This window comes from Spermophilus citellus (assembly GCF_964194105.1).
Source record: "Spermophilus citellus genome assembly, chromosome: 2".
Classification (NCBI taxonomy): domain Eukaryota; kingdom Metazoa; phylum Chordata; class Mammalia; order Rodentia; family Sciuridae; genus Spermophilus; species Spermophilus citellus.
The window spans coordinates 128,376,799-128,404,503 of NC_138183.1; the positions used below are offsets into that span (position 1 = coordinate 128,376,799).

The following is a 27,705-nucleotide window of genomic DNA, read 5'->3' on the forward strand; positions in this document are numbered from 1 at the left end:
CCATTTCTAAAATTCTTACTACTTGCCTTCATTGGCCAGATATTCTTTGACTATATATGTGTGTATTCAATAAATTATAGTATATTAGCCTTTTAATAATATTACAGGTATGACCAAATAAAACTGTAGGGGAAAAAAACTTAGTTTAGATTTTGGGCAGCCACATTACAAGCGTGGCCTTTCCTATGATTATTGTCAACTCTAAATTCTGGATCTCATATGGTGGAGTCAACCATTTCCTCAAGGGTGACCACAGGAGGGAGGTGTTTCTGTTCCTGGCACTGAAGGTGGTGTGGTATGTGCAGCTCTTACTCCTAAGCCAGAAGGACATGTTCTGCTCGTGGCAGCCTCTCATTCCGACTGTCCAGCTCTTTTCTGACTCATAATTAAATCATCCAGGTATCGACCTTTCCCTCCCAGCTGGGTGTCATCCATAACAGCTAATAGGCAAGAGCCCCAAGACCTCATCTGAGTTGTCACTAAAAAGGAAATGGCCCAGAACCCAGGTGGGAGACCACACCCAGAGGGACCTTCTTAAATGCAACTGCACGATCAGACATAATACTACCAGATCTCAGGATTCCCCAGTCCTCCAGCATGTCTAATAGACAGAAGACTGACAGGCCATCCCCAGAACACAGAGGGTATGTGCACAACTACAACACACTAGACAAAGCACACACACCTATGTAGAACAAGGAACAAGAGATGGGAACCTGACGACATGTTGGCTTGGGTAGGTGAATTATTTTTTCAGTTTAAATTTTTAATGATATTTAATCATGTGCGTGATAGACAAAGCTACGTGTTATTTAAAGCATTGTTGGAATCATACCTCCAGCTTAGTGAGCTCCTGGTCTACCGGCTAAGTAACCTCATCAAAAGGGAAATCAGACAAGTTTGAAGTGAGAAAATTTGGTGCACTTGTGTTGGCGCCTGGTGATCACTACTTCTTTTTTTATGTGCTCACAACTCGCTAATGATGTGTTCTGGGGTTTTGCTAGGGATGTGCGTCAATCACCAACATCTTTGGGATACAATTTTATGATAGCATTTGTGGTTAAGATCATAGGCTTTGAAGTCGCACAGATCAGGTTTAAATTCTTGCTCTAACTCTTACTGTCTTTGGGACACTTACACAAGCCCTTTGATTCTCAGTATTCTCATCTGTGAACTAGGCATTTTCCTTCTTATAGCTGCTACAAGGAGCAAGTGAGAACTGAAGTGCACATATTTAGTGAAGGGTAGAAATGACTGTCATATTTTTCTTCACCTTCTTCCCACCACCATCATCATTACCACCAACAGCATCTCAGAATTATCCATGTGGGCCAAAAGAGATGAAGGATCCAAGCTTTACAACAGTTAGTCAACTATCATAAGGATTCTGGGGGAAACCCAACACAGCACTAAGCCCAGACAAAATGGGCAAATACGGAAAGAATGAGCACCCAAGACAGAATTTTTAGTTGGGCCCTGCTTCTAGAAAAGTTCTTAATATAAAAAAAGCTTGCAATAAAGAATTACTATCCACAGACTCTAAGCCAATAGCAAACACTCTTTTCACCACTGCCAACTAGTGTGGAAACTCTCTTGAAAAGCCAAGAAGTTTTTATTCTCATTTCCACACTATCAAACAGCTTTCATAACTTAGCCCCAGGCATCTCAGAAGCATCCCCAAAAAAGAAATCTAGTTTCTTAACCATATCAAATGAACTCTTATCCTTAGTAATCCATCCCTTCTTGTGCCTATTGGGCTGACAGACATGTTTTGTATGTTAAAGTCCAAGTACAATAGAGCAGAGGCAGACAAGCTGGGTCCCAACCTAGACCCCACTTCTGTTTTGCTCTGTGACCTTGTGCAAGTTAATTAGACTCCATTTTCCTCACCTGCAAAAAGATGATAATAATAATAATAATAGCAGTCAACATGCCATATCCCCTGGTACTCATGAGAGCATTCAACCAATTGAGAACCAAAAATATTTTTTAAATTGCATCAGAACTGAATAGGTGCAGATTTTTCTTATCATTACTCCCTAAACAATATAATGCAACAACTATTTACATTGCATCAGGGATTATAAGTGACCTAAAGATGATTTAAAGCATACTGGAGGATGTGCACAGAATTTTTGCACATAGAATCATGTGTGATTAACATTTCAGTCAACAACAGACCACAGATTCAACTGTATACGCCATATAGCCTAGGTATGTGGTAGGTTACACTATGGGGGTTTGTGTATGAACACTCTATGGTGTTTGCACACATCAATCACCTACCCACAAAGTTCTCAGAATATATTCCTCATAAGCAATGCATGACTGTCTATGTTACATTATCTAATGGCACCTCAGATTTTGGTGTCCACCAGGGATTCTGGCACCAATCCCCCTCAGATAGTGAGAGACAAAAGTACTACTTCTAAGGGGCATAGCTAACACATCCATGCTCATAAATGCTAGTGTCATTACAAGTACTCCAGATGCTCCAGTAGCCGTGTGCACAGTATCAGGAAAAATATCTCATCTTTGGAACGTAGGATACCCGGGATGGTGTCACTTTCTCCCTCCCCTTCTAAGAACAGACTTCCTGTCTTAGGAGAGAACCACGCCAACAGAGAGAAGCCAGGGGAACTCCAGGACCACAGCATTCTGAGGGACAGAGGCCATTGGCCACAGAGGCTGGGGGTGAGGGAGCCTCAGCTGGTTCTCCTTCTACAGCCTGTGATGACAAGACACCCAAGCCGCTGCTTTGGCTCTGAGCAGAACCACCATTTGATGAGGTCCACTGGTAGCAAACAACTTGGGTATCTTACCCAAAGAAGCTTGCTATCAAACTAGGATGGTCTCTTATGCTTCAGTTTTCCAGACTCTTAAATGAGGACTATGAATTTCCAGATATTCCCAGGACCATGGTGGAGGGAAGCACTCTGGAAAGGACAGGTTTCCCCTCCAAGGCTAGGATCTATGAATCCCTCCCTCCAAGCACTTCCAGATTCCCTCTGCTCACTGCCTCCACTACAGTTCCCCTCACTCTCCACCCCACCCCAGCCTCAGCAACTTGGCAAGGCCCTCAGCAACTTAGCAAGACCCTGTCTCAAATTTTTTAAAAATAAAATTTAAAAAGGCTGGGGATGTGGGTCAGTGGTTAAGCATCCCTGGGTTCAAACACCAGTATCAAAAAAAAAAAAAAAAAAAAACCCTCTGGGATTCTCAGCCTCCTGACTTGCATCCCACTATTACATCAACTTCCTATTCATCCCACAGCTTTCCAACTCCAAAACTCAAACTATATGATTTGAATACTGTGCAAAAACTTACACACGACTTTCATGTAAAGTATCCCTTTGAATACTTGCAACCTGCACATATGCATCATTCCATTTTATAGACACAAGAAACTGACACTTAGAGAAATTAAGTAACATTTCTGAAATCATATGGCTAGGCAGGGCCCCGGCTCCATGTAGCACTCTACTTCCACCAGATCACAAACACTTCCAGCTTGGGTTACACAGATGCTCTCTTGATGCTCCTAAGGGCTTGTCCAGAATCTAGTACTCATGACACTGAATATAACTCCATTATCCCATACCACACAAGGGGGCCCTGAAGGCAGGCACTGCGTGACTGGCAGGGACTGTGTCACTTCTATTTCCCAGTGCATGCTCAGATAGTGGGTACTTACCTAATAAATAAGTGTCTCTTATGTCAATGAAAGACTTAATGAATGGGTGAATGTTTGAGCAATTGATAAACAGATGAGCCTAAAAAGCCAGGGCTGTACAGATTATCCCCCCACCCCAAGCACCTGATTTTGACCTCACAGAATCCGATTCCCCAAAGCCAGTCTCCCATATGGCTAGGGAACACTGAATCTTGCTTATGAAAATTAAGACCTGATTGTATATGAATATGTCAAAACAGCTTCATAGTCACCACCAAATATTCAACAGGGACCTAGCAACTCAGTGAGGCAGGCTTCTCAGTTCTCCTTAATATTGCCTTAACAACTGGCACCTGCACACCTGCTCCCACACAGGCAGGGCTCACACAATCCCCAGACACAGTACAGGCAACAGGGCCTTAGAGCCACAGAGAATATTACAGTGCTGCACAGCAGGGCCACTTCCCACTTGATTGGAGCAGCGGGGGTGGGGCAAGGGACTTAGGTCATCAGCCTTAGGAAGAAGGCAGCCAGATCCAACTATACTACCAACCAGGATCCAGAAATGGAAGTAGCTCAGGAATGTGAAACCCAAAAGCAACAGTGCTCCTGGGACCCAGCATGACCTGATGACACAAAGAACAAACCCAGGGGAGAGCAGCCCCACTTCCTGGTCAGATAATGTGCCAAGGAAGACCCCAGCCACAAACAATTCCAGGTGATCCCAGGGAGTGAGATTTCGGGTGAGGCTTGGGGTGGGAAGAATATATGAAAACTTTCAGAAGAAATGAAAACAAGCTTTGGCTACTTCCTTCCAGAAACACTGCCCCCATCTAACCTTCTGCACATGTTTCTTAGCATTGCTCCCCCAGGCTATAAGTTCCTTACAGGAACAACCACACAGTAATGGTCTTTGAGAGCCAGCCCCTCAGCAGTACTTGGCCTAGAACTACATACAGAGTGGGTTCAGTGGAGCTCTGCAAAAGGAAGACAAAGAGTGAGTCACAGGAAGGAAAAAGCAGAATCAAAAGTGGAAGGAGCAACCCAATGGCATGGAGAATGGATAAGCCTCACAGGAGAAAATGAGCAGGAACCAAAGGAAAAGAAAATGAGGTGACCAGACAAGTCCAGCAACCCAGGGAAGATTGGGAAGTTAGACCCAGTCTGGTCCCTATCAGGGGAAGATGCTGTGCCCTCCAGGAAATGGCCCAGGGAGTAAGCTGGACTCAGACTCCAGGAAGATCTACTTTCCCAGTGTCAGCAGGAAAGTCCCAGAAAGGGAAGACAGAAAGGGTAAACATGGAAGGAGGGGAGAAAAACAGCCCTGAAATAATAAACACCAAATAGCAGGCTCTCTGCTGAGGCAGGAGTCTAGAGCCTCAAGTAGGTAATTATTAAGGATTCACAAACACCCCAATTACAGAAAGGAAGAGAAGGCAGGAACAGGTCAATCTGCTCCACAGCACAGCAGAGGCACAACCAGAAGCTCCAGTCTTTGGGGGCGAAAAGTGGAGAGAACAACATTGCCCAGCCTCAGTTGGTATGTGTGGTGGGAGCACCCACAACAGCCCAGGAATCTTGTGTTATGCAAGCTCCCTAAGTCAGGATGTTGCTTGAAGAAAAGGAATCAATTTGAGATGGCTCCAAAATCTGGCCTCAGTGGTAGGGTGCTCGCCTGGCACGCCTGAGGCACTGGGTTCGATCCTCAGCAACACATAAAAATTTTTAAAAAGGCATTGTGTCCACCTACAACTGAAAAAAAAAATACATATTAAAAAAAAAAATCTGGCCTGACATGGAAGCCAGGAACAATGGGGCTGAGGATAAAGGAATAAATCTCCCTCACCAAACAAACCTACCTCTCAGTACCCATTCAGTGCCTTCCAAGAAGTGTGAGGTCCTCCTGGGGTCCTCTCTTCGGAGAGGGAGTTCTGGCTGCTAGTCCTGCCTGGGCACTGCCACCTAGGTGTGTCCTTCAATAAAGTGACTAACACCCCCTTCACGGACTCTGTACATTAAATGCAATGTTTTTGAGATCTTTCAAAAGATCTCGCTTCTGTTCTTCCAGTCAAAGAAAAGCTTCCTGATTCAGTATCTTCCAAAAGACTCAAGCACGCTCTCCCACATCCCTACCCAGTCACCTTCCCAAAGGGCTCCATTCCTTTTTGGAGAAGCCCAGGCAAAACTAACACTGGAGACCCGCGCTCCACCTTCTATACCACGGAAAGCTCTAGGTCTCCTAATTACTCTCAGCAAAGGTCCCAAAGTGCTTTTGATCAAGGGAGAAAAAAAAAAATCATGCAAAGGCCAAGGATAGTCAAGTCTCCAAGCCCCACGAAACCTCCTTTCCTTCGCCCAAATCATCTTACTCCCTGCGTCCGCGCCCTGGCTCCCCACAGATGTATATTAATAATCCAAAGGTAATGGAGGGACCGATCCGGAGCTCCTCTTTTCAAGTCAGGGAAAGGACCGAGAGGGAAGACGGAGGGGGTGATTCAGTGCCTCCAGGCCCCTGGGGCTTCCCACCTCCACGGTGGCCAGCGCACCGCAGCTCTGGTACCAAAGGTCCGGCCAGCCCCGCCCGGCCGCCGGCGGACAGGTACCCGCCGAACAGGAAATTCCACCTGTGCGCCCAGCGACCGGGCCACCAACGGGCAATGGAGTGGAGCTTGGCCGAGACTAAGCGCCGTGCGCAGGACACTGGGGCTCGTGGGGCCGAATCCTCAGCGCCCAGCCCACCCAGGACCCCGGTCCTCGCCCACCTCCTGCCGCGAGTTGTACTTGAATCCCAGGCCGAAGTCCTTTGGATCCCCTCCGGCCTTGTGGGTTCGATCGCTCTTCATGGTCTCGGTGGTGGGTCTTGGGTCTCAGAGACGTGATCCCTGCAGGCAGCCGACTCCCATGGCCCGCGGGCCGCGGGGGAAGACGGGGAGCTCAGGGCGCAGGGAGGGCCGAGTTCCGGGGCAGGCCCAGCGCGCCCGGCCGGCGGCGGCGGCTCTCACTCTCGCTCTCGCTCTCATTCTTCCTGGCCCGCGCAGGTAGTTTCAGGGTGTGGCTTTCAGGGTCTGTCCCGCCCCGCCAGCCCGCGCACCTATCCCCTGCCCGCCGCCGCGTCTTCGGGCTCCGCCTCTGGTCACGCCTTCCAAGGAAAGCTCCTCCCCTCGTGTAAAGGCAGAGAGAAGTTAAGGGTTAACCGGCCTCCAATTAAGGGAGAGGGGATGTCCAGACTAGATCAGAGATCTGTAAGGACCTAACAACAACCAAGTGCACTTTCTATGGAACGGAGAGCTTCTTTAGCTAGGTTTTTTGTTTGTTTGTTTGTTTGTTTGATTGGTTGGTTGGTTGGTTGGTTGGTTTTGGTTTTGGTTTGGTTTGGGTTTTTTTCCTCTTTATTTTCTTTTTATGTAATTATTTAATTTTTTTTTTATTTTTGGTACTGGGCGCTCTAGCACTGTGCTACATCCCCAGCACTTTTTAATTTTTTTATTTTGAGGCACAGTCTTACTAAGTTGCTGAGACTGACCTCCAAGTTGTGATCCTCCTGCCTCTGCCTTCCAAGTGGCTGGAATTACAAGTGTGCACCACTGTGCTGGGTGCACACCATCTGGCTCTTTGATGCCAACCATTGTTTCACCACTGCCGTCATGCGACTTCAGTCTCCGTGGGATCTTTCACCTTAGTTCCTGTGACCTGCCAGCCATTAATTCAGAAAGCTGTCAAGGGCAATGAGGGATGGAGAAAAGAGGAACAGACACACACAGAGAGAGGAAAAGTTAGGGCCCAGTGGTTCTTCATCCCCTGATGAGGATGAAAGACCCAAGCTAGCTCGGCAGGTTTATTATATAGATTTTAAAATCAAAAGGATTTTTTGTGAGAAACTTTCTTCAAAGCATGCAGGATGGAGGTCGAATCCTGGGCAGCCCAATTATAATCATCAACTTGTGCTCATAATTATTTACCCCTGGCAGCTGGTGTCTGAACTCAGGGTCAAGAAATGATAGTCTTGTGGACTACACAGAACCTCCTTTGAACAGGGCGTCACCACAGCAACCTGGCAGTCTCAACTCCTGCCTTTGCACAAGGAGTTTCCAGCGCAGGTGCACTCCTGTCGCCAGACAGAGAATGTGATTCAAACCACCAATCCCGACACTTAGTCACCTTACTACAACACGGTGTCTCAGTTATGTCTTCAAAACCAAAAATCATAGCCACTGTGTGACCCAGCCTCCCTCCCATGCCACTAACTTTCTTCTTCCTGGTGGTCAGTAGCAACCTCTTTTTTGAGGTTGGGAGGCACTTGCCGGGGTCTGTGCCCATCTCCTTCTGTACATGTTATCCATTTTCTGCATTGGATTCGGACTAATCCCTTCTTCAAATGTTTGCCTTTCCTGGATTCTTGTCTTACCTTTTAGCCCCTAGATGTCAGGGTTTCCAAAATTCTCTCTTCAGCCTCCTCCTTTTTTTTTCTCTCTCTCTTTGGCAATTCATCTAATCTCCTGGCTTCAGAGAGGGAAACCTGCCTTCCTAGAAGAGACATCACCAAGGAGTTGTCACTTTGCCTTAGCAATCACCAGGGAATTTCTCCACCAGTGTTCTACATGAGTAATAGAGTTGACCACTGTTACACAATTAATCAATATTATTGAGCACATACACTGTCCTAGGTACTGAACAACAAGAGTGAACAAAATAAAGTCCCCTGCTTTGAAATCAACAAGCCCAAAATGGACTTCGCCAAATTGCCCATCTTCCACTGTTTTCTCTAATACAATCATTCTTTCTAGGCTCAAAACTCAAAAATTATCTTTGACTCTCCACTTACCTTACATCTCATATCCAGTTAGTTCTAAATCTGGCCAAGGCTTTCTTTAATATGTATGTATACATAGACCTTCTTTTGTCTCCATTTGACGAATCTATTCAAGCCCTCACCACTCTTTGCCTGGTTTCCTGTAAGAGGCAAAGGGATTTTTCTGCCTCCAGTGTGCCACCATGGGATCTCCCCTACACAAAGCAGTCAGGCTAACTTTCTAAAACCACAGCTTCTTTAAAACCTGGTGTGTCTTTTGGACCAAAGCCAATCTCCTAGCCTAGCTTCCATGCTCTGATCCATCCTCCTTTGCAACCATGCCTGCCAGCATTGCTATCTGGACCTATTACAGTTTGAATACGAGACATCCCCAAACACCTCCTGTATTAATTCAGGAATATTTGGAGGCAAATTGATTAGATTATGGGAGTTGTAACCTAATCAGTCCATCCTAGTTTGAATGGACTGACTGGGTGGTAACGGTAGACAGGTGGGGTGTGGTTGGAGGAGGTGGCCACTGGCAGGGGGATGCCCCGGAGATGTTCACTGTCCCTGTATCTCCTTCCACTTCCTCTATCTGCCTTCTGACAGCCATGAATGGAGCAGCACTCTTCCACCATGCCCTCCCACCATGATGTTCTGCCTCACCTTGGACCCAGAGCAATGAATTCAGCTGAATATGGAACCATAAGCCAAAACAAAGTCCCCCTCATCTAAGTTGTCCTTGTCTAGTATTTTGGTCATGGTGAAGGAAAGCTCACTACACAGGACCATTTCTTTTCAGCCACATTTTCTGACCTTTTCACCTTTCCCAAATCTTCTCATCCAGTAGAAAGCCCCTCTTTACTCCTCTATATCTTGAGTCCAAAGTCACCAATGGGAGTTACTAGCACTGTTCATTAAGTGTTTTTACCCCTCTGCCGTCTGAGCAGAGGCCAGAGCTATACTCCCTCCCTTTTGATGGTAAGTTTGGCCATATGGGTAGCTGTAGCCAAAAAAAAAAAAAAAAAAAGTGAATTAAAAGAGACAGTACCCATCACTTTCACATAGGAACACAGGAGGCAGTACGCAGCCCCTATGCTCTTTTCTGAGACAAAATCTCTGTCATCACCTTAAGGCAATGATAAATGTTTAAGAAGGTAGATACGTTTAACGTGATTTAAGCATTACACAATGTATACATGTATCAGTTGGGGGCTGGGGTTGTGGCTCAGTGGTAGAGCACTTGCATGGTATGTGCAAGGCACTGGGTTTGATTCTTAGCACCATAAATAAATAAATAAAAATAAAGGTTCATCCACAACTAAAAAAATTAATTAAAAAAACACCATGTGGTTCCCCGTAAATATGTATAATCTTTATGTTTTATGTATTTTAAAAATAAATTTTGAAGTAATTTAAATGAAATATAATTTTAAAATAAAATTACATTTAAAAAACAATACAACCTTTATCAGTCTGTGATCCCAAGTTGTCACAAATAACAGAGATCCTGCCAGGTATACTGGTTATGTGGCATGAGTGATAATGGCTTTGGGACATTAAACCCTGGGAGTTGATGGTTGTTTGTTATAGCTACAAACATAGCCTATCCTGAGTGATTTACAAACCTCCACCAAGAGATTTCTTTCTTCCTTCTAAACCAGGACTAGGTGTGTTTGTACCTCTATTATGGCATTATCACCTCTTCATTACATTTCTGTTTCTTATTGACCTTTGAGTCCTCAGAGTCTAGCACAATAAATTGTGTCCATTAAATAAATAGGAAAATATATCTGTAAACTTCCATCATATAAAGCTCTCCAAAGTCAAATAGAAGATATCAAAAAATAGTTTCCTACTTTGGATTACCAAAGGTACAACACTGACAATTAGAGCATGACTGGAAGTAAGCCATAGATGGGATGGCGCTCATGGCTCTCAGACCTGCTATTCTGCTTTGAAAAGAGTGATTCATATTGTATCCCAGGGTTTCTGGAGCTTCATGTTTATCTAGAGCTTAACAAATGTCTGGCCCGTAGAAGGCATTCGTGCATTCATTTGAAAGCAATGCACCTGTGATGTGTTTGCTGCAAATGTAGATGAAGAGAGAGGAGCCCAGAAGACCCTTCCCTAGAATCATTATGTCATGGCAACTTACTGAGTTCACACTATGTTCACTCCCATGGCAGAGAAAAAAGTGTAAATATATGTTATTACATTAAACCCACTTTTAAAAATTCTCATTAAGTTATCTTATCTCAGTGCTTTTGTTTCCAAATTTTCCATGAAGGAGCCCAAGAACAGAAAGCCCAAACAATGTGGCCAAGGGGCCTTGGGTTTAATCCCCAGCATTGCCACCAAAAAAAAAAAAAAGTTCTCACACTCACAGGAATAAATCCAACTCAAACCCAGATTCCTGTCATTCTTCTGCTATACAAAGGTGACTCATGACCAAATTAACCAATCTTTGCCACCATGCCTTCTTCACCTATACCACCACCATGCTCCCTCCCAAATTGCCATCTCTCCTCCCTGAATTTCCCAGAGTTCTTTGTCTGCTAGGAAAGCCACATCTGTGTCCAGAGGATCCCAGGAGTCTTTCCAACCAGCCCCCATGTCCTTGGAGCCAGAATCATTTAAAGGGTGGGTGTACAGGTGTGGACCTGCCTGTAGGCTGAAGAACCAGGTTTGTGCTGGTGGTAAGGGAAAGGGTGAGGAGGCACCATGTAGACCTAGCCTAAGTTTAAAATCACCAGGGATGTTCCCTCCAACACAGTGAGACCGGTGGGCCAACACAGCCAGAGAAAATTGTGCCAGGCCAGCAGGCAACTCACATTACTTCTAGAAGGAGGAAAGTTTGCAAATAGCAAGAGCTGTGGGAGAGGTTTAGAATGAACAGAATAAAGTGGAATGAACCAGTCAAGGAACCTCCATCCATGAATGTCTTATATCTCCTGGAACAGCAAGTTTTATCTATTCAACACCTAGTACTGCCTTTGCCTTTGTGCTCAAGAGTTCTAGTATCTCCCTGTGGAAGGTGCTTTTTGGTAAATGCACTATCAGTTGTTTAGTATCGTCATGGTTTGATATCTAAGAATCCTTTGTCAATTCCAAAATTATGAAGATTTGACCCTGATTTTTAATTTCTTATTATTTTATTAATTGATTTATTGATTGTAGTACTAGGGAATGAACCCAGGCCCTAACACATGCTGGGCAAATGCTCTACCATGGAGCTGTATCCCAAGTCATTTTTTATTTTGAGACAGAGTCTCACTAAGTTGCCTAGGCTGGCCTTGAATTTGTGATTCTTCTGACTTAGCCTCCAGAGTTGTTGGAATTACAGGCCACCTTGCTCAGCCTTTGCCCCCTTCTCTTGGTGAGAGTCCAGTTCAGCTAAAACATAATATTGTCATGCACGGTGGCATACATCTGTAATCCCAGCAACTTGGAAGGCTGAGGCAGGATGATCACAAGTTCAAGGCCATCCTCAGCAATTTAGCAAGACCCTGTCTCAAAAAAAAAAAAAAAAAAAAAAAAAAGCTAAAAAGGGCTAGTTATGTGGCTCAGTGGTAAAGCACCCCTGGGTTCAATCCCTAGTACCTAAATAAATAAATAAAACATCATATCTGTGATCATATTCCTAGACATAATCAATCTCTTCTTTCCAAAATTGCTACATATCTTATAAAACAGTGGAGTTCTATTTTCCTGCTACACATAAGGGCTCTCAAAATGTTGTTGCACAATAAGTGACAATAATTCTTGAAGCTGAGTATGAGAATGTTAAGCCCCTGCACAGGCTGTGTGCTGTTGGGTTTCTTCACTAACAATATAGAAACAAAAGATTATTGTAATTTTATGAGAATTGAACCAAATGGGCTTCACATATTAACAAATGGTCACACTGCTTTCTCTGTCATGTGCACAGGTGCACTTAGTAAGTTGACATAACACAGGGATGCTAGGGAAGGGTCTTGGTGGACCTCTCTCTCTATTCATCTGGATTTGCTAGTAGAGGCATTGCATGTGCATTGCTTTCAGATGATTGCATGAGCACCTTCTATGTGAAAGATGTTTCTTTAGCCCTAGATAAAACTAAGCTCTAGGAACCTGGGACACAATATGAGTCACTCCTTTTAGAACAAAATAGAGCTTTGAGTTCCTGAAGTGTCATCTCCTTTATATTAATTTGGATTTGGTCATCTCAATAAATGGGCTTCATCACTCATTCAATTAACTAATTCTAGAACACACCACTGGCTTTTTTCCTTATTCCACCCAACCATAAACAACAAACACGCAAACAAATCACCAATCTATCAGTTCTAACTCCAAATTATGTTTAAAATCTATCTACTTTTTCTCTTGCCTGACATTCCTCTATTCCAGAACACCATCATCTCCTTCCTGGACCACACATAGCCTCTGGAAGCTCTCATTCACCTGGTTTGCATCACTCCAATTCATTTGTTTGTTTTGAGGTGCTGGGGATAAAACCCAGGACCTCTTGGATGCTAGGCAAGCACTCTACCACTGAGCTACACTGCCAGCCCAACTGTAATCTGTTGGGATTACAGTGAAAGACCAAGTGTACCCCATCACTCTGCTTTCAAAACCACAGTTACCAAAGGCAGGAATTCAAACCTGTTAGTTTACCCAGCACTCACTTGATAAGTCTTTGCAAAATTATTAAAAACTCAAATGAATAAGTAAAATGTTAGTAAATACTTTCTATTGACAATTATTATTAACAATGTAGTACAAATATGAAGAAAACATAAGATGACTATTGTATACAACCTACTGGATTATTATATGGCAATACTCTTCTTGAGTCTCCTTTATAGGAAATATTTGAGATCAGAAGTAATTTGGATTTCAGATTTTCTCCTATTTTGGAATGTTTGCATATACATAATGAGAATATTGGGGATGGAACTTAAGTCTAAACATCAAATTTATTTTTATTTCATGTATACATTATACACATAGCCAAAGTTAATTTCATACACTATTTTTGTGTGTTTGCTTTTGACTGTGGGATTTTCCACTTGTGGCATCATGTTGGTACTCAAAATGTTTCATATTTTGGAATTTCAGATTAGGGATGTTCAAACTTTAGAACCTTGTCAACCCTCTCTTACTCTAAACCTCCCCATGACTGTCCCCAAAGTAATCATTACCCTCCCCAGTCAGAGAAACCACTATGGTAATTACTTATCTGTTTTTCTTTATATAGTTTTATCATCCAGGTCTGGCTCTCTGCACACTAAAATTTACCTTTGACCTGCTTTGTTTTTCTGCAGTGCTGGGGATCAAGCACAGGAACTCATACACATAAGGCAAGTACTCTACCACTGAGTTACACTCCCAAACCTGACATGATTTTTGTTTCTTCCATTCTATATTAAATGTTTTTTAGTTCTCTTATAAGTTCCCACTTCATCTTTTTGACCCTCCCTTTACAGTGTATTTTCTGAAGACTCCAGATAATATGTTCTGTAGACTTTTCCATAGTCACAATTTTGCTGATTGTATTCTCATGGAGGAGTCTATCTTGTGGGCTCCCTGGCTCTTTGTATTCCTTGAAAACTGTTGTATCTGGAAGTTTCCTTGGATAAAAGTTTACTTTCTTTTTGGAGAACATTTACTTCAAAGTGGATAATGTCTTCAACCGAAGATACACATCTAACTATCCCTTGGTTTGTATTGCAAGCTGTATGCCTGAATTCTAAATTCTTTAGGAAATGGGAAGTCTAAGAGTTTAACATTTTCTGTTTATTTACTTGCTGGAATACTTCCAGAAAGTGAGATATCTTATTAACTATTTGGATACACAATGTTAATATTAGTGAAGGAAAGGAAGGATATTTATCTTTCCCTTCATTTAGCTAGTTCACAATAGTTAATTTTCTAACATCTTCCAAAGGTATTGGTCAGCTTTCCATTACTTTAACAAGGTACCAGAGATAATCTATTTAAAAAGAAGGAAGATCTGTTTTGACTCATGGTTTCAGGGATTTCAGTCCACGATTAGTTGGTCATGTTGCTTTTGGGCTTGTGGAGAGAGAGTACATCATGAAGAGGAACACATGGTAACACACAGTAGAGCGAACTTACTCAACTCATGGTCAGAAATGTAAGAGGAAGAGATAGGGATCCCACAATCCCCTTAAAAGGCATGCCTCCAATAACTGGAAGATCTCCCACTAGGCTCACCTCTTAAAGTTTCCACCATGTCCCAATAGCGTCCAGCTAGAGACCACACCTTCAACATATGGACCTTTGGGGTCACTTAAGATACCAGCAATAAGAACTCATAAATAAATCAGTAAAGTAGCAGTACATAAAATTAACACCCATAAATCAACTGTGCATCAGTGATGAATCAACTGAAAGAGAAATTAGGAAAACTATCCTATTCACAATAGCCTCAAAGAAAATAAAATATTTGGGAATCAATCCAACAAAAGAGGTGAAAGACCTCTACACAGAAAACTACAGAACACTAAACAAAGAAATGGAAGAAAACCTTAGAAGATGGAAAGATCTTCCATGTTCTTGGATAGGCAGAATTAATATTGTCAAAGTGGCCAAACTACCAAAAGAGCTATACAGATTTAATGCAATTCTTATTAAAATTCCAATGACATTCTTCATAGAAATAGAAAAAGCAGGGGGCTGGGAATGTGGCTCAGGTGGTAGCACGCTCGTCTGGCATGCGTGCGGCCCGGGTTTGATCCTCAGCACCACATACCAACAAAGATATTGTGTCCGCCGAGAACTAAAAAATAAATATTAAAAATTCTCTCTCTTTCTCTCTCTCCTCTCTCCTCTCTCACTCTCTCTTTAAAAAAAAAAAAGAAATAGAAAAAGCAGTCATGAAATTCGTTTGAAAAAAATAAGAGGTCTAGAATAGCCAAAGCAATCCTCAGCAAGAAAAGTGCCTCACATATGCTAGAACCAGATCTTAAATTATATCACAGAGCTACAGTAACAAAAACAGCATGGTATGAGCACCAAAACAGACCTGAAGACCAATGGTACAGAATAGAAAACACAGAGACAAACCCACATACATATAATTATCTCAGACTAGACAAAGGTGTCATAAACATACATTAGAGAAAACAAATGATGCTGGGAAAACTGGAAATTCATATGTAGCAAAATGAAATTAGACACCTATCTGTCACTCTACACAAAACTCAACTCAAAATGGATCGAGGATCTAGACATTAGAGACCTGGCACTTACTAGAAGGAAGAAGCAGGCCCAAATCTCCATAATGTTGGCTTAGGAACTAAATTCCTCAACAAGACTTCTTATACAGAAGTAAAATCAAGAATCAATAAATGGGATGGTATCAAACTAAAAAGCTTCTTCATAGCAAAGGAAATAATCAAGAACGTGAAGAGAGACCCTACAGAATGGGAGAAAATCTTTGCCACCTGTACCTCAGAGTATTAATCTCTAGGATACAAAGAACTCAAAAAATTTAACATCAAAAAACCAAATAACCCAGTCAATAAATGGGCAAAGGAACTGAACAGACACTTCACAGAAGAAGAAATATGATCAGTCAACAAATGTGTGAAAAAACTGTTCAACCTCTTTAGCAATCAGAGAAATACAAATTAAAACTACACTGAGATTTCATCTCACTCCAGTCAGAATGGCAATTATCAAGAATACAAGTGACAATAAATGTTGGTGAGGATGCGTGGGAAAGGTACACTCATACGTTGCTGGTGGGACTGCAAATTGGTGCAGCCACTAAGGAAAGCAGTATGAAAGTTCCTCAGAAAACTTGAAATGGAACCACCGTTTGACCCAGTTATCCCACTCCTCAGCATGTACCAAAGGACTTAAAATCAGCAAAATAGCCAGGTACGGTAGGACACCTATAATCCCAATGGCTCAGGAGGCTGAGGCAGGAGGATTCAGAGTTCAAAGTCAGCCTCAGCAACTTAGGGAGGCACTTAGCAACTCAGCAAGACCCTGTCTTTATTTTTTAAAATATTTTTTAGTTGTCAATAGACCTTTATTTTATTTATTTATATGCAGTGCTGAGAATTGAATCCAGTGCCTCACATATGCTAGGCAAGCGCTCTACCACTGAGCCACAACCTCAGCCTCAATACCCTCTCTTTAAATAAAATATTAAAAAAGGAATGGGGATGTGGCTCAGTGGCTAAACACCCTGGGCTCAATTCCCGGTACCAAAAAAAAAAAAAAAAATCAGCATACTATAGTGACACAGTCATATCAATTTTATAGCTGCTCAATTCACAATGGCTAAACTATGGAACCAACAACAGAGGAGCAATAAAAAAAGAATGTGGTACATATACACAATGGAATACTTCTCAGCCATAAAGAAGAATGAAATAATGGCATTTACTGGTAAATGGATGGAACTGGAGACTATCATGCTAATTGAAATAAGCCAATCCCCCCAAAAAACGAAGGCCGAATATTCTCTCTGATAAATGGATGCTAACTCACAATAAGTGGGGAAGGGGGAAGGGAAGGATAGAAGTTCACTGGATTTGACAAAAGGGAATGAAGGGAAGGCGGAGTGGGAATAGGAAAGACTTTACAATGAATTAGACATAACTTTCCTATGTTTTTATATGAATACATTGTAACTCCACATCATGTACAATTGCAAAAATCAGATGTTATACTCCATGTATGTATGATATGTCAAAATACATTCTACTGTCATGTATAACTAAAAAGAACAAGTAAAAGATTTTTAAGAAGATTCAAGCTATAAATAGCGGTGGCATGTGCCTGTGTCCCAGATACTCAGGAATAAGACAGGAGACTCACCAGAGCCCAGAAGTTCAAGGTTAGCCTGAGGAACATAACAAGACCCCATCTCAAAAACTTAAAAACAAAAACCCCAAACTATAACAGATCAGCTTTCTGTTTGCTTGCTTTTGGGGTTTAGACATATTTGATGTGTTTGATTTATTGCCATTTTAATGCTGATTGATTTTTAACGCATCCCCTCTTTGTCCAGTGGAAGCCTATTTAAGTCAGCTCTGAGCTCTTTGACCTACTCCTAGTCATCTTTGATTGTTTTAATTCTCCTTGTATAATGTCGCAGATTCATTTTCTACATTGCTTACACATACAGTCATTTCTTCAAGACATACTAATGTCATTTTTTTAACAAATGATATTGAAGTATTAAATCATAATCTGGGCACAGGGGATGTTCATTATTATTTGGTCATTGTTTCTGGGGCTTTTGGTGAAGAAAGTTAGGAATATTTATTTGTTTGTTTGTTTTTTTGTTTATTTATTTTGGTGCTGGGAATTGAACCCAGAGCCTCACAAATGCTAGACAAGTGTTGTGCCACTGAGCGGCACCCAAGCCCAGAAAGCTAGGAGTTTATGAAAGAGATAAGGATACTCATCACGTTCATAATGATACCTCCAATTCTATTTTAGGACCACATGGTACTGACTTAACTTATTTTATCTTGTGTCTGTATTTTCTTTTTCCACAAGAGAATCCTGTTCTGTCATTACCTTTTAAAAAGAGAAAAACTCTATCTCCTTTAATTTTTATTAACACTTTATAGTTAACACGTTCATCCTGACAAACGCATACTTGCATGGAATTCAGTTCATTCAGTTCACCCTGACAGAAAGTGGGTCCCCGAGCGCTGTGTTCTTTGTTTTCTCCTGACTAAGCCTCTTGAGAGTGCATCTCATTAGATCTTAACTTGAGCCCTACCTGCCAGCGAGCTGAAAAGGTGAAGTGTGGCTTCTGCCTTACCTAGCCAGGACTCGTGCGATGGGATTCTTCAACATGGGAGGGTTGCTCCAAAGACACTCAGTGTCCATAAACTTGGTAAATGCAGACACACTAACACTGTAGTTTGAGTCTGGAGTGTCCCCAAAGGCCTTCATGTTGAAGACTTGGTGGTCAGCCTGTGGTGCAGTAGGGAGGGGGGAGAATGTTTAGGAGATATGGCCTAATAAAGGAAGTGAGGTCTCTGGGGACATGTTCTTTTTTTTTTTCTTTTCTTTTTATTGGTTGTTCAAAACATTACAAAGCTCTTGACATATCATATTTCATACATAAGCTTCGAGTGAGTTATGAACTCCCATTTTTACCCCAAACACAGATTGCAAAATCATATCCGTTACACATCCACATTTTTACATAATGCCATACTAGTAACTGTTGTATTCTGCTACCTTTCCTATCCTACACTATCCCCCCTCCCCTCCCCTCCCATCTTCTCTATCTACCCCATCTACTGTAATTTATTTATCTCCTTGTTTATTTTCCCATTCCCCTCACAGCCTCTTATATGTAGTTTTGTATAACAATGAGGATCTCCCTCCATTTCCATGCAATTCCCCTTTTCTCTCCCTTTCCCTCCCCCTTCATGTCTCTGTTTAATGTTAATCTTTTCTTCCTGCTCTTCCTCCCTGCTCTATTCTTAGTTGCTCTCATTATATCAAAGAAGACATTTGGTATTTGTTTTTTAGGGATTGGCTAGCTTCACTAAGCATAATCTGCTCTAGTGCCATCCATTTCCCTGCGAATTCCATGATTTTGTCATTTTTTAGTGCTGCGTAATACTCCATGGTGTATAGATGCCACATTTTTTTACTCCATTCATCCATTGAAGGGCATCTGGGTTGTTTCCACAGTCTAGCTATTATGAATTGTGCTGCTATGAACATTGATGTGGCAGTATCCCTGTAGTACGCTCTTTTAAGGTCTTCAGGGAATAGTCCGAGAAGGGCAATAGCTGGGTCAAATGGTGGTTCCATTCCCAGCTTTCCCAGGAATCTCCATACTGCTTTCCAAAGTGGCCGAACCAATTTGCAGTCCCACCAGCAATGTACAAGAGTACCCTTTTCCCCACATCCTCTCCAGCATTTATTGTTGTTTGACTTCATAATGGCTGCCAATCTTACTGGAGTGAGATGGTATCTTAGGGTGGTTTTGATTTGCATTTCTCTGACTGCTAGAGATGTTGAGCATTTTTTCATGTACTTGTTGATTGATTGTATGTCCTCCTCTGAGAAGTGTCTGTTCAGGTCCTTGGCCCATTTGTTGATTGGGTTATTTGTTATCTTGTTGTCCAATTTTTTGAGTTCTTTGTATACTCTGGATATTAGGGCTCTATCTGAAGTGTGAGGAGTAAAAATTTGTTCCCATGATGTAGGCTCCCTATTTACCCCTCTTATTGTTTCTCTTGCTGTGAAAAAACTTTTTAGTTTAAGTAAGTCCCAATTGTTGATTCTTGTTATTAACTCTTGTGCTATGGGTGTCCTATTAAGGAATTTGGAGCCCGACCCTACAATATGTAGATCAGGGCCAACTTTTTCTTCTATCAGACGCAGAGTCTCTGATTTGATATCAAGGTCTTTGATCCATTTTGAGTTAACTTTTGTGCATGGTGAGAGGAGAGGATTTAGTTTCATTTTGTTGCATATGGATTTCCAGTTTTCCCAACACCATTTGTTGAAGATGCTATCCTTCCTCCATTGCATGCTTTTAGCCTCTTTATCAAATATAAGATAGTTGTAACTTTGTGGATTAGTCTCTGTGTCCTCTATTCTGTACCATTGGTCCACCCGCCGGTTTTGGTACCAGTACCATGCTGTTTTTGTCACTATTGCTCTGTAATATAGTTTGAAGTCTGGTATCGCAATACCGCCTGATTCACTCTTCCTGCTTAGTATTGCTTTTGCTATTCTGGATCTTTTATTTTTCCATATGAATTTCATGATTGCTTTATCTATTTCTACAAGAAATGCCGTTGGGATTTTGATTGGCATTGCATTAAACCTATAGAGAACTTTTGGTAATATTGCCATTTTGATGATGTTAGTTCTGCCTATCCATGAACAGGGTATATTTTTCCATCTTCTAAGATCTTCTTCTACTTCTCTCTTTAGGGTTCTGTAGTTTTCATTGTATAAGTCTTTCACCTTTTTTGTTAGGTTGATTCCCAAGTATTTTTTTTTCTTGAGGATATTGTGAATGGAGTGTTTTTCCTCATTTCCATTTCAGAAGTTTTGTCGCTGATATACAGAAATGCCTTTGATTTATGCGTGTTGATTTTATATCCTGCCACTCTGCTGAATTCATTTATTAGTTCTAGTAGTTTCTTTGTAGACCCTTTTGGGTCTTCTAAGTATAGAATCATGTCATCTGCAAATAGTGATAATTTAAGTTCTTCTTTTCCAATTTTTATGCCTTTAATTTCTTTCGTCTAATTGCTCTGGCCAGTGTTTCGAGAACTATATTGAATAGCAGTGGTGATAGAGGGCATCCCTGTCTTGTTCCAGATTTTAGAGGGAATGCCTTCAATTTTTCTCCATTCAGAATGATGCTAGCCTGAGGCTTAGCATAGATAGCTTTTACAATGTTGAGGTAAGTTCCTGTTATCCCTAGTTTTTCTAATGTTTTGAACATAAAGGGATACTGTACTTTGTCGAATGCTTTCTCTGCGTCTATTGAGATGATCCTATGGTTCTTATCTTTAAGTCTATTGATGTGGTGGATAACATTTATTGATTTCCGTATATTGAACCATCCTTGCATCCCAGGGATGAATCCTACTTGATCATGGTGCACAATTTTTTTAATGTGCCTTTGTATCCGATTCGCCAGTATTTTATTGAGGATTTTTGCATCTAGGTTCATCAGAGATATTGGTCTGTAGTTTTCTTTCTTTGAGGTGTCTTTGTCTGGTTTTGGAATCAGGGTTATGTTGGCCTCATAGAATGAGTTTGGAAGGGCTCCCTCTTTTTCTATTTCCTGAAATAACTTGAAAAGTATTGGTATTAATTCTTCTTTAAAGGTTTTGTAAAACTCCACTGTATACCCATCCGGTCCTGGGCTTTTCTTGGTTGGTAGTCTTTTGATTGCTTCTTCTATTTCATCCATTGATATTGGTCTGTTCAAATTGTGTGTATCCTCCTGACTCAGTCTGGGCAAATCATATGTCTTAAGAAATTTATCGATGTCTTCACTATCCTCTATTTTATAGGAATATAGGTTTTCAAAATAATTTCTAATTGTCTTCTGTATTTCTGTAGCATCTGCTGTGATATTGCCTTTTTCATCCCATATGTTAGTGATTTGAGTTCTCTCTCTTCTTCTCTTCGTTAGCATGGCTAAGGGTCTGTCAATCTTATTTATTTTTTCGAAGAACCAACTTTTAGTTTTGTTAATTTTTTCAATAGTTTCTTTTGTTTCAATTTCGTTGATTTCTGCTCTGATTTTAATTATTTCTTGCCTTCTGCTGCATTTGTTGTTGTTTTGTTCTTCCTTTTCTAGGGCTTTGAGATGAAGTGTGAGCTCATTTATTTGTTGGTTTTTCTTTTTTTTGAGGAATGACCTCCAGGCGATGAATTTCCCTCTTAAAACTGCTTTCATTGTGTCCCATAGATTCCGATATGTTGTGTCTGTATTTTCATTTATCTCTAAGAATTTTTTGATTTCCTCCTTTATGTCTTCTGTAACCCTTTGATCATTCAGTAACATATTGTTCATTTTCCATGTGATATAGGATTTTCCCTTCCTTCTTTTATCATTAATTTCCAGTTTCATTCCACTATGATCGGATAAAGTGCATGGTATTATCTCCACCCCTTTATATTTACTAAGGGTTGCCCTATGGCATAATATATGGTCTATTTTTGAGAAGGATCCATGTGCTGCTGAGAAAAACGTATATCCACTTGAAGATGGTTGATATATTCTATATATGTCAGTTAAGTCTAGGTTATTAATTGTGATATTGAGTTCTATAGTTTCTTTATTCAACTTTTGTTTGGAGGATCTGTCCAATGGTGAGAGAGGTGTGTTGAAGTCACCCATAATTATTGTGTTGTGGTCTATTTGATTCTTGAACTTGAGGAGAATTTGTTTTATGAATGTCGCAGCACCATTATTTGGTGCATAAATATTGATAATTGTTATATCTTGTTGGTGGATGGTTCCTTTTAACAGTATATAATGTCCTTCCTTATCCCTTTGGGTTAATTTAGTCTTGAAGTCGATTTTATTCGATATGAGGATGGCCACCCCTGCTTGCTTGCGAGGACCGTGTGCGTGGTATATTTTTTCCCAACCTTTCACCTTCAGCCTGTGTATGTCTTTTCCAATCAGATGTGTCTCCTGGAGGCAGCATATTGTTGGATTTGTTTTTTTAATCCATGATACCAGCCTATGTCGCTTTATTGGAGAGTTTAAGCCATTAACATTCAGAGTTACTATTGATATATGGCTTGTACTTCCATCCATGTTTGATTATTTATCCTTTTTTTAAAAAATTTAGTTTGTTTCTCCATGATTATCCTTCCCCTCACCCTCTGTCTTTACCAAGGCACTTCCTACTGACGGTTTTGGTTATTGTTTTTCATTTCTTCCTCGTGTAGTGTTTTGCTCAAAATGCTTTGCAATGCTGGTTTTCTGGCTGCAAATTCTTTTAACTTTTGTTTATCATGAAAGATTTTTATTTCGTTGTCATACCTGAAGCTTAATTTTGCTGGATACAGAATTCTTGGTTGGCATCCATTGTCTTTCAGTGTTTGAAATACATTGTTCCATGATCTTCTTGCTTTCAGTGTCTGTGATGAAAAATCCATTGTTAACCTTATTGGTTTACCCCTGAATGTAATCTGTCTCCTTTCTCTTGTAGCTTTTAATATTTTCTCTTTGTTATGTATATTGGATATCTTCATAACAATGTATCTTGGCGTTGGTCTACTGTAATTTTGTATGCTCGGTGTCCTTTTCCTGTATGCATCTACAATTTGTATATCTGTTTCCTTTTTTATTTCTGGGAAGTTTTCTGTAATTATTTCTTTTAGCAGGTTACTCATTCCCTTGGTTTGAATCTCTATCCCTTCCTCTATCCCGATGACTCTTAAATTTGGTTTTTTTATGTTATCACATATCTCTTGGATGTTTCTCTCGTGATTTTTAACCAGCCTATCTGAGTTGGCTAGACTCTTTTCAAGATGATATATTTTGTCTTCATTATCTGAAGTTCTGGCTTCTACTTGCTCCACTCTATTAGTGATACTCTCATTTGAGTTTTTAATTTGGTTTATAATTTCCTTCATTTCTAAGATTATTGTTTGATTCTTTTTTATAATCTCTATCTCCTGATAAAGATGCTTAACTTCTTCTTTTATCTGTTTATGTAATTCATTCTCAATGTGTTCTTTCGCTGCTTGAATTTGCTGTCTCGTATCCTCTTTAAGGTTTCATTCCATCTGTCTAAGGTGTTCCTTGAGTTCTTTATATGACCATTTTTCTGATGACTCTATATCCTCCTGAATATTTAGGCTGCCCTGCATTGTTTGCACTCCTTTTCTTCCTTGCTTTTTCATGCTGCTCATGTTGCTTCTTGTTCTGTTTGACTGCTGAGTTACTGTTTACTCCTATAAATTTATTTGATGCTTGGGAGGAAAGGTATTAGAAGGGAAGGGAGGAAGTCACTAAAGAGAATGAGAGTAAGCAGGTAGAATTCAAGGAAGGGGGAATAAGAAAATTGAAAAGAAATGTAAAGACAGAAGAAAAGAAGGAAAGAGAAAAAAATAGAAAATTAAAAAGAATTTAAAGAAAAATAATAATAATAGAAATGAAAAATGAAATTTAAAAGATGGAATAAAATAAAATAAAATAAAATGGATTAAAAAAAACATTTAAAAAGACAGCAAAAAAAAAATTATAAATGCAGTCCTAGAGTTCCATTAACTGTTCTTCCAGTAGATGGAGCTATGCCCATCAGGCCAAGTTTCTCCTCTCAGTAGGCGGGAGTCAATCTCTGTGCAGCAGTTCTTCCTCCCGGACTGGGCGGGTCTCCACTCCTGCTGTTCACCGTGTGGGCAGGGCCTTTCGCAGAGCCTGACGGGGGTCGTTTGCAGCGCCGGGCTGGCAGGTGGGGGGTGGTCGCCTGGAGCCCCGAACCGCCAGAGGCGGTTCACAGAGCTGGACGGGCGGGGGCCCAGGCAGGCAGCGCCCACTCCCAAGCTCGCTGCAACGTATGGGCTGCAGCCGGTGGCGGTTCACAGAGCTGGGCCGGCGTGGGCCCAGGCAGGCAGCGCCCGCTCCCATGTTCGCTGCAACGTGTGGGCAGCTGCCGGCGGCGGTTCACAGAGCTGGGCCGGCGTGGGCCCAGGCAGGCAGCGCCCGCTCCCAAGTTCGCTGCAACGTGTGGGCAGCGGCCTGGGGCAGTTCACAGAGCCGGGCCGTTGGGGGCCTAAGCAGGCAGCTCCCGCTTCTAAGCTCTCTTCAATGTGTGGGCAGCGGCCGGCGGCGGTTCACAGAGCAGGGCCGGCGGGGGCCCAAGCAGGCAGCTCCCGCTCCTAAGCTCGCTTCAACGTGCGGGCAGCGGCCGGCGGCGGTTCACAGAGCCAGCCGGCGTGGGCCCAGGCAGGCAGCGCCCGCTCCCAAGCTCGCTGCAACGTGTGGGCCGTGGCCGTCCGGCAGCTGCCAGCGGCGGCTTACAGCGCCGGGCCGGAGGGGGCCCAGGCAGGCAGCGCCTGCTCCCAGGTTCGCTGCAACGCGTGGGCAGTGGCTGTCCGGTGGCTTTCGCAGAGCCGGGCCGGTGTGGGCCCAGGCAGGTGGCGCCTGTTCCCAAGTTCACTGCAATGTGTGGGCAGCGGCCAGCGGCTAGCGGCGGTTCTCAGAGCTGGGCCGGCGGGGGCCCAGGTGGTCAGCGCCCGCTCCTATGTTCGCTGCAACGTGTGGGCTGCAGCCATTTGGCGGCAGCCGGCGGGACTGTGCCCCTGCTCTGCGTTGCCGAGATTCAGTCGTCTGGGACAAGCTGACACCTCCAATTAAACTTACTAGTTCCAGGCAGGTCTCCTTTCAGCGGAATTTTGCTAGAAGTTTCTCAGCAGGACGCATGTAGGTGTATTGATGAGTCTTTCTGATCCCGTTACTGCAGAGGCATTAAAAGTGCTGCCTCCTCGCTGGCCGCCATGTTGGGTCCCCCCTGGGGACATGTTCTTGAAGGGGATTTTGGGACCTTGGCCCCTTCCTGTCTTTCTAGACTTCCTCTACTACATGCTCCTGCCATGATACACTGTGGTGCTACAGGTCCAAAGCAAGATGGCCTCAAACTTCTAAAACCATTAACCAGAATCACCTTTCTTCCTTTTAAGTTACTATCTAAGGTGTTTGTCACATCAATGGAGATCTAACTAACAAAACTAAAATGCTAGTATGAAAGTGTGTCCTCTGAGCCTTTCTGGAAATGCATTTCACCCTGTGCTACTTATCTGATACTCTGTCATTCTCAGACTTCACCTGCTCTTTCCACATCATCAGTACATCCAAGTTCATCCTTCCTTCTAATATATGTAGCTATGGCCCAGCCTACTCCCTGACTCATGGTGCCACACGAGGTCTACATGTTCATTTGTTTTCCTGGTGCTGGAGACTGAACCCAGGGGTGAATTTATATACCCAGCCCTTTTTGAGACAGGGTCTTGCTAAGTTGCCCAGACTGTACTTGAACTTGGGATCCTCCTGAATCCCTGGGATTACAGGTGTGCACCACCACACCAAGCTCTAGATTGGTTTTTAATATCAAAGTCCACTGACTCACTTGCTTCATGCTGAGCTCATGCTCAGGTGACAACAGGTATCATCTGATAAGAAGTTGACCAAAAAAAAAAGTTGAAATTATCAAAACTGTGGATTTATATTTACAGTACAGTTTCATTTTCCAAAGTTTTAATTACTCTTGGTTAACCATAGTCCAAAATTAAATGGAAAACTCCAGAAATAAACAATTCTTAAATTGTATGTCATTTGGAATAGCATGATGAAATCTCAAGTCATTCTGTTCCATCACAACTAGGATAAGAATCATCCCTTTATCCAGCGTATCCACTTTGTGTATGCTACCTACCCAGTAGTCACTTAGTAGCTGTCTCAGTTATCAGAACAATTTTCACAGTATCATACTGCTTGTGTTCAAGTAACTCCCATACAATATGCTAACATAGCACCATTCACCTCACTTCCTCTCATCACCCAGGCATTATTTCATTATTTCATCATGAGAAGGGAAATTACAGTACATATAATATATGAGAGACTGAGACCACACTCATACGTTATTATTGTTCTATTTTATTAGTAGTCATTATTGTTAATCTCTTACTATCATCTTTCCATTATCAGAACAAATACTTGAGATAATCAACCTACAAAGAGTAAAAGTTTATTTGGGCTCACAGTTTTGGAGGTTCCAATCCATGATTATTTGGCCACATTGCTCTTGGGTCTGTGGCAAGGGAACACATCATAGAGGGGAGTGAATGGTAAAGCAAAACTGCTTATCTCACAGTCAGCCATGGAGCAAAAAAGAGAAAGAGAGTTAAGCAAGGTGGTACATGCCTGTAATCCCAGCTACTTGGGAGGCTGAGGCAGGAAGATTGGAAGTTTGAGGCCAGCCTGGTCAACTTAATGAGATCCTATTTTGAAATAAAAAATTAAAAGAGCTGGGTTTAACCCAGTGGTAGAGCACCTCAGGTTCAATCCCCAGTGGAAAGAGAGGGGAGAGGGAGGAGGGGACTACAAACCCACAATTCCCTTTGAGGGCAAGCACTCAATGACCTAGCTTTCTTCCAATAGGACCCATCTCTTAAAGGTTCCACTACCTCCCAATAGTGCCAGGCTGGGGACTAAGGCTTTAACACACAGACATTTGGGGAACATTGGCATCCAAACTTCAGCAGTAAGTATGCATGTATACAAAAAACATAAGATACACAGGGTTTGAAGCTTCAGGCATCCACTGGGTATCTTGGAACTTGTTCTCCACAAATAAGAGAAGCTACAGTACTATTAACAATGACATTTTTCACTCTAAAGAGTCTGTTAAATCTTAAGGTATTAACAAATATTATGAGATCAGTGTGATTAATGAGATATAAAAATTAAATGACCAGTACACAAAGACAAGCCACTATAATTCTTCAGTGCTTTAAGTCATTCAATATTCAATTAGTAATTTACAAAATTTCATTGAAAATGATAAATGTACAGCTTGAGGTCTCTTAATTAAAAGACAAAGACAAACAGCCATAAAACCATCACAGAATCATGTTTTCTTTCCACAGGAAAAAGGACTGAAATTATACACAGAAACAATAGGGCAAGTCAGGTGCAGTGACAGCTCAGGAGTCTGAGACAGGAGGATCATGAGTTCAAAGCCAGCCT

The 27,705-nt window shown here is 41.9% G+C and overlaps 1 protein-coding gene across 1 annotated transcript in view; it reads right to left on the bottom strand.

The window, feature by feature from the left end:
- ST14 (ST14 transmembrane serine protease matriptase) overlaps positions 1-6,772 on the bottom strand; it is a 44,773-nt gene extending 38,001 nt beyond the window's left edge. The window contains exon 1 of the mRNA XM_081281728.1: positions 6,436-6,772. Within this exon, the coding sequence (XP_081137854.1) occupies positions 6,436-6,516 (81 nt within the window). The 5' untranslated portion in view covers positions 6,517-6,772. The remainder of the gene's footprint in view (positions 1-6,435) is intronic.
- Positions 6,773-27,705: the final 20,933 nt, after the last annotated feature.